This window comes from Haplochromis burtoni, unplaced genomic scaffold (assembly GCF_018398535.1).
Source record: "Haplochromis burtoni strain Fernald_Lab_line unplaced genomic scaffold, NCSU_Asbu1 Contig_108, whole genome shotgun sequence".
NCBI classification, from domain to species: domain Eukaryota; kingdom Metazoa; phylum Chordata; class Actinopteri; order Cichliformes; family Cichlidae; genus Haplochromis; species Haplochromis burtoni.
Genome location: NW_024582469.1, coordinates 1,209,936 through 1,222,669, shown reverse-complemented (window position 1 = coordinate 1,222,669; position 12,734 = coordinate 1,209,936). Strand labels below are relative to the sequence as shown.

At 38.3% G+C, this 12,734-nt stretch overlaps 1 protein-coding gene across 6 annotated transcripts in view; it reads right to left on the bottom strand.

Moving 5' to 3' along the window:
• Window positions 1-12,734, bottom strand: part of plce1 (phospholipase C, epsilon 1) — a 76,666-nt gene that overhangs the window by 29,610 nt on the left and 34,322 nt on the right. For all 6 annotated transcript variants that reach the window (XM_042223306.1, XM_042223308.1, XM_005928141.3 and 3 more), the window contains exons 7-8: window positions 9,689-9,882; window positions 9,148-9,290 (exon numbers count right to left, since the gene is read on the bottom strand). In XM_042223306.1, coding sequence (XP_042079240.1) covers window positions 9,148-9,290; window positions 9,689-9,882 — 337 coding nt within the window. The remainder of the gene's footprint in view (window positions 1-9,147; window positions 9,291-9,688; window positions 9,883-12,734) is intronic.

Sequence of the window (12,734 nt, the reverse complement as noted above, 5' to 3'; positions counted from 1 at the left end):
AAAAAAATACTTTGCATAAGAAATAAAACAGTACGATAGAGGAAACAGAGGGAAAAATTAACAAAGCAAATGAAAGAAGACAGATAGGAAGGAAGGAATCAGTAAAAATAGCTGGAAATTCTATAGTTTACATTGCAGAGCAAGTTGTAGCCATTTATCACAGTTAGAGAGACGGCAGAAACCACTAAATCCTTTAAATGTCCTACGGAGAGACAGAACTGCAAGTTACAGGTCTGAACACATTTTTCAACGACACTTGTGCATTTAATGAATCACAATAGAAATAATTTGACAGGTGAAAAAGAGAAATGTGGCTTGAAGAGTCTGCTTACATAGATAGATTATGTAGAATAAATATTATCCCATTTTTAACATGCCATTTCACACAAATGCTGTGAAACACAACCATTTTAACTTGCATAAAAAGATCAGAAACTGAAAAGGCTGAATCGAATGACAAAGTCGATGCTCTTCTTGTTGCCTTGTACAGATGCGCTAAAATACAGATACTTGTATAAGCTCTATCAGAATGAACTAACTGTAAACATCAGTTCCATTAGGTGACTTTAAAACAGTTAATTTGTGTTAAATAATTAAAATGACAGTGATAGTTTTTCTCATATAGATGATCAATCTCCACAATTCTACCCCAGAAGTGTTATTGCAAGCAAGCCTTGTGAAGTGGAAATTGAGACACCTCCTCAAATTAGCTATATGAATTTCATGACCATGCAGTGTTCTCAATCATTCATTTATTCATCCCTTTAAACAAGACAACACACAGATGGACGAAGCTGTCAGCCAAGGGAGTGAAGGGAAAACAAAAAAGGTCTTAAGAGATTCTGCAGAAATAATGAAATGCAAATGTGCATTAAAATAAAAAGAAACATCCAAACCGTAAAGAGGTGACAATCTATGTTTTCTGTCAAAGTAAATGGTAACATTTAATTAGCTTGCTTCAGGCACGCTATCTTTGAATTCTTCAGGCCAAGCTGCACACATACTGTACTATGTCAACAGTGACAAAAAAATAAACAACCGCACGGAGCACTTACTCAATGGAAGAAGGCTGTGGATTAGATTGGACTGAGGAAAATAGGGCGCTTACAAATTGCACATCGTAATCGTTCGTTTGAGCAACACTGACGGGTAAAACTGAACATCCATCAAGAGATCGAAAGAGCACGAACACGGACTAAATGACCATGATGTCCCTGTGCATTTTATGTATGAGCTTCCTCATCTATAATGCATGCGGAATATAAATATGTGTGAGTGTGTGTGTTTGCATTCTAAATACAGCTGTGGATCAAGTGCATGGTCTGAACATCCTTTTTATGGTTAAACCTCTGTTTTAACAAACAGCATGCCACTGAGAGCTGGGAAATGACAATGTTTAAAGTGCAGATTTTCCTTCTTGTGTTTATTTTCTCGATATATTCATTCTAGATTTGTCTTCTGTTTTAAGGTATCAGGTTTATCTCACTTGTTTTATTTACATTTTGATTTTGATTCACATTTCCGTGCTGTGAAATAATCTTGTTCTTGTCTGTCCCATAATGTGAACAGCACCTCAATCAGCTGTGGCCCTTTTAAAACATGCTCTATAAATATTGGACTTGAGTTTGTTTTAGATAGATCAATAAGTCAGTTTTATTACACTTTTAAATTTAAAATGAACACTTTAAACTTTAGTTACTTTTGCCACATTATTGATTTATTTCAGTTGTGATCATCACTTCAGCAGTCTTATCAACCAGCACTGATTGATTACATGCAGTGAGCACATGCTTTGAGAGCTTCACCCTAATGCAAACTGAAGCAACGCGAGGAGACTTTTGTCCAAATGATCAATCAACATGAAACGAAACAGGAGAAGCATTTCTTGAGTGAATCACGTTTATTTATACTAACCAAACAAGATGAACCTTGAACATGATTGTTGACTTGCCAGCCATGTGCATGCACAAACACTGCATGTACTGTTCTCAGAAGTACGTTTAGAGCTGATGACAACTTCTCCGTGTGCCCTACATACTTGAGCAAGCAGGTGCAGCACAAACAGCTTCGGTCTAAGGTCTAAGGCGGTTTGTGTTGCACAAACGTGTCCTATAAATATATCACCAATATCTTGTGAAACATGCTATTTTTTAAGTACTGTGTTAAAGTCTTGAGTTGCCCCTCTTTTAAAAATAAATAAATAAATATCTTGCTTCTCAAGATCCAGACTTTGTTTGTTTTTAATGGTCTTGATTAATAATTCTCCTGACTGTCTGAAGGTCTTTTAACGTTTTTGCGATTTTTACTACAGTACAGCACTTGCCCCTGATCATTTTTATAGAATTTTTTTTTGTTTATTTCTTATTGTTTGTTAAGCCAAAGTACTTAAAGAACCAACTTTAAGTGGTTTCCTTAAGCATTTGCACCATGAGGTTAAAACGTGTCATAGCTTAGCAAGGTCTGCAGTGTGTCCTTAAAAATATTTGCGGAAACTGGAAAAGCAGAGGACAAAAGAAGCAGCAGGCATGAGAAAAAACATACAAAAACAGCATCAACAGCAGCTGAACAGTATCTGAAAGTCATGTCCAAAGCCACATCAGAATAAAAGAGCAGCTGTCGAGAAGCCATTCTTAAGGAAGAGAACCTGGGAGATAAGGTCAAAGTATGCCATATTATACAAGAACTGGACTAAAAATCACTTCCAACAGTCCTGATGGTGTAATGAATTCAAATATGAAACGTTTGTTCAAATAGCCAACCAGTAATTGTCAGTGAGTGTCTACAACCATCTGTAAAACATGGAGGAACAGCTACTGGTTCAATTTTGAAAATTGAAATAACAAATTAGAAAGGAAAAAGAAAAACAGTCCGATTTCGATCCACCATTCAATACTATGTAGAAAGCATCTGAATTGACTATAATCCCAAACAAAATGGCAATGCAATGAAAGCATATACGGATTCAGTAAAAACACAAACACAAACACAGTGGAACATTATTAGTCATGGATTGGTCTCCCCAGAGTTCATACCTCAACATTATCGAAGCATTGTGGGATCATCTTGGCAGAGAACGGATCAAAAGGCAGCCAACATCCAAAGAAGAGCTTTGAATGTCCTTCAAGAATCCTGGAGAATTATTCCTGAAGACTACTTATAGAAATTACAAGAAGTTTGCCTCAGAGAGTTCAGGCTGTGTTGAAGAATAACAGTGCTCGTGCCAAATATTGACGTTCAAGCTCGTTAGAACTGTACAAGTGTATTACCATGTTTGTTTGCACAAGTTTAAATAAACCGTTGGTCCAATTGCCCATCTCTTGGCAAAACATAAAGAAATGCAGAGTAGCTCTTTTCACTTTTTGCACAGTGCTCTATCTGCGAGAAATTTTAAACTCATGGTCTTTGGCTCAATTAATGGCTTACCAGACCTTCAGTCCATTATATGACCCGAGATATTCCCCTGCGTTTGCATATACACATTCACACTAGAAAATCAACAAGCAGTAGTACACAGCAGTAGAGCACAAACTAACACTTGCACAGCAGCAAACATAAACACTCAAGAATAAACAGTGCAAGTACTTGGAATTCACAACTGCAGTAACATTCACAGACACGCAGCAGCAGCAGCAGCAGCGAACACTGATCTGTCTGACTGCTGGCTTATCAGGGAGTATACCACTGGGTTCAGATATTAACTCGCTTACACACAAAGAACGAGCTGCAGATGTAAGTGTAACATTCAGTGAGGACTAGGAAAAAAACAAAAACAAAGGTAAAGTTCAAGCTAATCAAGCAAACAGTTCCATAAAGTTACACTGTCTTAACTGTTGCTGCTTATTAAAACTGTCATCCATATAGGAGGTAATTGAGTTACATTGTTATGTGAATGAGGACCATTTTTTTTAAACACTGAGAAGCATCACAACTGAGAAAAACAAACCTCTGACTAAGTTATAAAGATATAAGAAGTGTTTACTTTAAGGATCAATTCAATGTGAAGTCACCCAGATTTCTGCAGCTTCTCATATGTCAAAACCCAAAATACTTTCTCAAAGACAGTCTTCAAAAAGTTTGCGTCATCGTCAAATGTTTAAATAACAAAATGACTTTTTAAAAATTTGAAATCAGCGTTTTCTACTGCCCCCTGCCTCACTTTTGTGGCAATAAGCAACAACAGTTGATCATCATCACACTTTAAATTTAAGTCTTAAGTCTTCTTATACAAGATCTGTGTTTAGTGACATACGCATTCACTTTATCAGTAAACAACTTAAAATGACATATATAAATGAAGACATCTCTTTGAACAGCTTTGAACCTCACACAATAAAACCACGAGACAGTTGCATTGCTGAAAGTGTATGTCTGCATTCTGCACCAATTAGAAAGCAAGAACAGAAGTAGTAATACCAGCCACAGAGTCTATGAGACTCTCCAGGTTTTAAAATGACTAATAATGAAACTTAAATAACTAAGTAACGTAATAAAGAAACACGTCCGTTGGTGACATGTTGTCAGCCACGATATAATACAATGAAGCATGAAAAGTCAGCGGTAAATCACCACGTTCTCTCTGTCAACAACTGAAAGAAGACGGAGGACACAAAGCACATGCAAAACTGCATTTTCACTGTGCTCCACTGAGTCACTGAAACCAGCAGAAAGCCACAATTTCATTTCTCAACTGTGTGAAGACACTGCTCTGCACTGCAACTCACATTTCCACTACTCACTGATCATCTTGAAGTCCATTCTGTGAGAGTGCTTCACGGTTGCTAGCTACAGCTGGCCACGCTGCCTCCCACACTGACAGCTCAGTGCCGGGCTGACCGAGGTACACTCGTCCACATTTGAGCCGCCAGTCCCGTCTCTCCTGCAGCTGCCTGTGTGCTCTCTCTCTCTCTCTCTCTCTCTCTCTCTCACTCTCACTCTCTCTCTCGCTTTCTCTCTCACCTACTCCATTTCTAACTTGACCTCTCTCTAACTAACGCTTTATCTTTCTCTCCCTCTCAACTTTCTTTCAGTCACTCAGCTTCACTGCGTGTCCTCATCACCAAAGCGGTCTTTCTTCGATGTCTCCTGACTACATGCACTTCTCTTTTCCTCTCACTTTCTCGCTTGCGCTCTCTCTTATTACACACAATCTCTGTTTCTCTGTGTCTCCCACCCCCTCTTCAACGACACTATACATAGTTCTCAGCCATGTGCTACAGTCAGACCCAGCATACTATCCCACTACTCTGTCATAAATCACACACATATATAGATCATTAAAAACTTTGGAAATCTACACAGCTGTGCTCCCTTTTATGTCCTTTACAACTTTATTACATGAAATTACTTCACCTTTGTTGCATTAATCATCAGGTATAAAAGAAATAAATAGCCAATTTACCCCCAGTCCCAAAAACGAAGCAGTATTTTTAAGCTTTACAAGTGAAAAAACGTAATGACTGTGCGTGTATCATGTCACAATAGGAATGTCAATGTATATTTAGTTGAAATGGGCATACGAACAATACGTGTTTTTGTAATCCCTGAGAGTTTCCTTTTGATTCCACACCACATCTGCTGTCAATGGGTCTTAAAAGCAACACAATGTACAATGACAACAGAGTGGAAGAAAGAAAATGAAAGAAATAAAGAGAAAGAAACACCAACATTGAGCTAGAAGGATGGCAGCCTGTAAACTAAAGCCACTTACTTCCTTCTGAGCAGTACAATGCAGGAAATGATCTCAAGAAAATCACTTTAAACAACCCCCACTTAGAGTTGACATAAATATGGCTAAATCCCACTGGTCTTCAGTTGAGGTGGTTTTTTTGAGTCTGGATGCTTTAAGAGGAAAAAGCACCGCAGACGTAAACATTTAGTGCCAGGATTACACATACACTATTTGAAGAGTTACACCTCCTTCACAGTCCTGAAGGATCGCACATTTGAGGGCCCCGAAAAGCGCTATATAAATGCAATCCATCATTATTATTATTATTATTTAAGCAGAGAGTGTGTATATGTAAGGAATATATTTTGTTTTGACTCTACTTACACAACCTGCTAGCATTAAGAGGAGGAATAAATACATCAGTCTTCACCAGACTACTGATTTAACACAGCCATGCTAATGTGTAAACGTATTCAAATATTATATCTAAATCTAGAAGCTGCAAAAGACAAGTATATACTTGAAGCCCACTAATAAAGCAACACATAATAATAAAGATTAATGACAGAACTTTTATCGCTGCAAACCCAAGCTGTGTGCATCAATCGAGCGTTAAATAATAAGATAATTTGGCACAAGCCTGTTTTCTGGAATTACAAATCTTGTGTTAGCCGGCTGACTCGCTAAGGCAACACTTCAGTCGAGCCCGTGGAGAAGCATTCTTAAACAATGCAGGAAAAAAAGCAAACGGGGCTAAAGTGAGGCTGGAGTTGTGTAAGCGAGTTATCTGCTGAATCAGGACGTGAGAATGAAACTGACTCATCTGCGAGCCCGGGTTTGGTGAAGAAAAGCACCTTGCAATTGGTAGCTCAGTGGTTTTCAAATACTCTTGTCAATTGTTGTTTTATTTTGTCATTTTTTAAAGCAATTGCACTCGCAACATGCAATCTATGCATGAATGCCTAATCAAAGTCAAAGCTCTTGTTCAATTATTAGCATTTTACACCTGCTTTTGAAGCGGAATGAGAAATTCTCATTTAATTTCTGCCTTTCTACCTCACTCAAATCTCTCCGTAGACTCCAGAGTTGCACATCCTACATTTGTTGTAATCTGAAGCAGACGGAAAATGGTACACAAATAAAGTAACATTTTAGCTCGTAGTGCAGGTTAGCTCCAGAATGTTGTGAGATCCTTTGCAGAACATGCAAAGATTTAAAATATCTTTGCATGTTCTGTATGCAAACAAACAAACACAATGTATACAGAAGCACATAATCACATATGTGCATTTTCATATACTAGTTACTTTAACAGCTACATAACTTTGATTGTAAAGCTTTGAAAAAACATAAAGACCAGAATCAGGTTAGAGCACTGAAGAGAGGAACAATACCAAAAATGGTAAGAAAGCAATAACAACACCAACACTATCCAAGTTTCAAACTTAATGCAGAGCTTGCCCAAACTCGGGATAATAAAATGTCTTTTATGACATCAGATAATCACTTTAGCCTTCATGTCTTTAAACCTGTGCCCTGACAAAATGTCAGCTGGGGGAGTCAATGCCTTACCCAAGGCCAATTTTACAGTAATAAAGACCACTTCTGACTTTTCAATTCAGCACTCCTTACTTCTAGGCTCGTAAGTGCTTCAGAGCTTTTAAAAGAGGAAAACTACAGCATGTGTTTGTTACAGGGATATCATAGTCTCTGAACTAAAAATAAACCAACTATAAAATCATTCAAATTAGATTCAATAAATATATTACATCACAATAGCAACACATGCCTATTTAAAAGCACAATAACATGGCTATGGGTAACTAACTTTGTTGCTTGATAACAAATTCTACAAGTTTTGACGGGCGGGGGTTCATGCTATGCATGAGCAAGACTTCTAAGCTGCTATGTGTGTGCGCGTGTCTGGCTCAATTCTGTTTCCTGTAACACCCATTAGAACAGAACAGTGTGTCACGTTAAAGATATGCACTGTGTAAGCGTGCGTCTGTGTGCGATTGTGTGTTGCCTCAAAAAAGCTGGCCTGACAAAAACAAATGCTTTATAATTATTAACACGACCGAGAGCAAATCAAAAAGAAAGAAACAGAAAAATGTGTTTGCATACTTGTGTGTGCATCTGAGTGTGTGTGTCTCCTTGATCCTGTCAGAGACAGCCTGTCCGCTGTCTCACTGCCAGTGGAAATTAATGACAGTATTGGCTTACATTTAAGTCATACGTAACATCTCTACAGAGAAGGTAGACAGACAGCTGAACAACGGACCGACAACCTGACTGGTTGGACAATGAAGTCATGTGGAGACTGAGGGAAAAGGGCAGTGAGAGTGAGAAAAAGAGGTGAAACGCAATATGCATGATAGAATTTAGCTTATTGTCTTATCTTCTCACAACTGACATTTTAATTTACTCCTCAAAGCATTTAAGTGGCAGAGCTTGATGATCCTCTGCTGCATAAAAAGCTGGAATGTAAGTCTATCATGCTGTGATTCCGAAGCTTTTCTGGGGAGCGGCGCAAGCATGTTTGAAGTGCATATCACCTCTTTTCAGATAACCTGATGTGTGTGTAATGAGCGTTGTGTAGACTCTGTGATGTCTGGAAGTTTTTCCTTCCTTCTTAAACCACTTGAGCACGAGTGTATCTAAATTAGAGAATAGAAGGGAAAGGGGGAGACGGTGAGGGCTATGTGAATGGAGAGAACACAGCAAGGCAAATAAAAGAGAATGGAAAGAGGGAAAGGCCAACCACTGGGATCAGCTACAGACCCCAACATACCCAGATCACGCTGTGGATAAGGAATCATGTGGGAAAAGTGCAGAGAGGAGGAAAACGAGGGGAGCAATAGACCGCAGGGGAATAATGAGAATCCCAGAAGTTCCCGCTTCACTTGGGATCCAATTTGTGCACCTCTGTTTATTATCTTATGAGCAGAAATAAGAGCCAATTATCCTATAATGTTGAGACAGGTGTCAAATTAATGGAAATCTTAACAGAAAGTGTGTTAGTAAGGTGTTAGACCACCACATGCTGCCAGAACAGCTTCAGTGTGCACTGGAATAGATCCTCCAAGTCTCAGGAGTCTCTTCCAAAGGATGCTGCCTCATTCTGTGTTTTGATGATGGTGGACAGCGCTGTCAGTCCAAAATATTCCACAGTTCTTTGTTCGCATCGAGATGATGATTGCAAATAGGATAGCATTTAGGTCACTTCATACTTCTCAAACCTTTCTATGTCGTCTCATGCCCCGTGATGCGGGCATTATAGCAGAGAGCATGTTTCACTCAGAACAAGTAGAATAAGTGGGATCAAACCATGCCAGCAAAAATGTCCTCCACAGCATAATTTATTAATTTTTTTCCTTATAATGTGTCATCTGTCTGTGTATTTAAGATACACATACTCTATATCACATTAAGTTATTTTCCCAAGATTACGTGCATGCAAACAACAGCATGAAGCCTACCTTTCAAGACAGCGTGGCTGTTGGGGCACTGGGGTAATGGGTAAAGGAGTGCCGTGCGAGCACCAAGCACGAGTGTGGCCTCTAGCAGTGCTCCAGTTAGCAGGGAACCCAACTTCGTCTTCTGGCTACAAGACCGATAAAACCTAGAAATAAAGTTTGTTTGCAACTTTAATCTAAATATCTCATGTTATATCCAGTCTGTAATTTCCAGAGCATTCAGATTACATAACTGAAGGTAAAATATGTAGCATTTTGGGGATGCATGCAGCTGACAAGCAGCACCACTGTCAGTTAATCTGTTAGCAAAACTCTTACTAGTTAATGGTTTGACCAATTAAGAACTGGAAAGTAATGGGATATTCTCTACAGCACAAGATTTTGCCCCCAATTATGTTCATACGTCTCGCATGCAGTATAATTTCACACCTAAATTCTCTTCATTTTGTAAATTGTATCATTTTGTGGACTCAGTCATTTCCCTTAGGACAAATTTTGGTTTAAACAGGACATTTCAGACAAAAGAAAACATGAATATCCAAACCTGGAGGTGTAAGATGAATGACAGTGCTGAGTTTTAATGTAGGGCTTCAGATCAAGGCTGGCTGGGCTGCTGCTGACCAAGTCCACTGGCCAGAGAGACTTCCTGAGACAGACACATCCAGGGCACAACAACAGGAGCTTTTTGGCAGGATGAATCAGGTTGATCTCCTCTCTTTCCTCCACATAGTTGTTAACCTGTAAAGGAAGCCATTACCAAAATGGTTATTTGCAAAGAACTAAAAATGGAAACACCTGTTTGTAGGAAAGAGACCTTATACATGTCCATATAATCAATATACACAAGCAATTCTAAACAGGCTTGGCTTTTTCACATACAGTGCTTACCAAATTTATTAGACCAACTGTCATTGAAAACAAAAACAAAAAAACAAGCATTTTAGAAATCTGGCAAAAATTGTTGAAATCTAAAAATTTAAATATTATTTATTTGGCAAAAAAAAAAAAAAAATACATTTTATACCCAAATCATAACATTCAACTACTAAAACTATTTTTTATGTTCAGGGATCTGAGTAAATAACTATAATTTTAATCAACTATAATCAAACTCAAAAAATAATAATGTGCTTTAGTATATTTTTTCAGCTTTTTGTTAAACACTACATTTAAAAATGCATATGTAACAACATGAACTATAAGAAGTACCAGCACTGGTAATTAAGGGCAACAGTGGCATTAAACGTACATTTTTTTTAAGCACTATACATACATTACGTTGGCTTTTATTTATATAAAAGTAACTTCCATTTAAAGGTTTTGTTTTCAGGAAGTTGAACATACATAATGAGTACTATATGATCATCTTTAACAACCTTGAATACCCTTGTACGCGCTAATAGAATACGCAAGATGAAACAAAAATGTATGTAATCCGGTGTAGTTGCAGTGTATTGCGTAACATTTGAATTAGAGGTCACTATCATGAGCTTCTTCACCATAGTCATTCTTAGAAGCAATTTCTCTTCAGTGACAAGAAAAAAATCAAAGCTTCAAAAGAAATAATTAACTGAGAGAACTGCGATTGAGGCACAAAACAGATAGGAAGAAAGGGAGGAAAAAGACCTTGACAGAGTGAGACAGACAGATATGTGGTACATAGAAAAAGGCGAATAACAAGGAAGATGGAGAGGAGAAGGCTGGAGGCAGCTGTCAAGCTTTACTGGGTGAACATTTTGACCTTTATTTCATGCTCTTCTCAGAAAAAAATCCATCTGACTTAAAGGAAACAATTATCAAAAAAATATCGCTTGTTCCTTGTCCTTGTTTGAACCTGCACAGGGGCTCTGCTGGCACAGATTTCAGAGAAACGCTATTAAGAAAAAGATTTTGTGGCACTGTAAGCGGGCGCTCATGCTGAGGATGGATATCACAATGGGGCAAAAAAATCAATACTGGTTTTAGAGTGGGGAATGAACACAATACAAGTTTAATGCGGACATATTCCTCGAAGTGTATGATCATCAACTGCTTGATAAAAAAGCAAAAGGAGCAAGATTGCAGAAAAGCTAACGTCTATACAAATACTAGACACTGACTGGCACTGGTGTGGCATAATATCCACATGCACAACCGTGCATATTATATCTCAGTGGGATGGGTTTCCTGCATGGGGTGTAGGCCTAGCTGTTGTCAGATCTGGACCATCCCCAGGGAAAGGAGACATATCAGCCTGCACGTTTAGAGAGTCAGAGTCAAGAGTGAGAAACACAAAGAAGAAGGGTTACACACAAACGCGAACACGCACGCGAGTGAGCATAATTACCAAAAGCCTAAACTTTAAACAACATGTTGGAAGGAAAAAATATAAAACTGACATTAAGCATATTTGGGCTAATCGCCTCTCCCATTTCTTTCCCTCTTCTTATCTAACATTTCTCATAAAAGACCTTCCTTTACTGGCATCTAGAGACTGTGCATGTCCACCGAACAGACATTAAGTCTACTACTTTAAAAGGGTAGTTTTTCCACAATGAACGCCATGTTTGACCTGGGCCAAGCATAGCACTCGTGCCTTTTAATATTTATTCTGCATTTTAAAAGGGGTTGAATTTGAGTTAATTAGAGCTTGATTTTTTTTTCTGTTTCCCATTAGTAATAAACATTCATGGGCAGAGAAGTTTCGCTGCTAGTAAACACTGCATGAATGCTCCAAAACTGAGTATCAAAGCAACAGAAATGCCAGTGGGCCAAGCAGCTGCAAATAACCCCAAAACAGAAGAAATAGAGACTACAGAATTACATCTATAAACTGTTTAGAGGTGCAACTGATTCAAGGAGTCAAAAAGAAAGTACATTATTTTGATAAGCAATTATCAAAGTGTTTTGTTTTTCTCCGATATGAGTATTTGATCTTTTTATTAGTCATAAAAAGCCTTAAATATGTTGTGGTTTTGAACGTTTCGTAAGCCATATCAAGACATTTGATTAAATCACCAAAGATGTGGCCTCATTTTCATGGATGGATTCAAGGATTTCCTTTTATTTTGTTGGATACTTTTTTCCTGGTATTCTCCTCTCCTGTAAAATATCTGGTAGTCCAAGACACTTTTGTAAAGCGACCAACTGTTTTAAGACTTTTAAATATAAGTCGCTGTAATAATGAATAACCCCCGTCTATAACAGCTTTTGAGAAAGACCAAAACAATGAATCCCAGACTAAACAATGGTCCATAAGTCTAGCAGGTCTTTTAGACACAAGAAAAAAGTCAAGGTAATCCATTATGTGGCGATCACATGGGGCAACATCAAGTCTGTTGTTCTCCTGTAACACTTACTCTTTCTTATAGGTAACAAATGTTTTAGTAGCACAACAGACCTGAAAATTGGGAACTAACAAAGTAAGAAAAAGAGTGCGCACAAGCATGTACGTGTGCTAAAGTGAGCTCAACTCCAGAGGACACTGCAGGGAATCTGCTGCTGCTGCTTTTGATCGACACAAAGCAGCTGTCCTCACACACACACACACACACACACACACACACACACACACACACACACACACACACACACACACACACACACACACA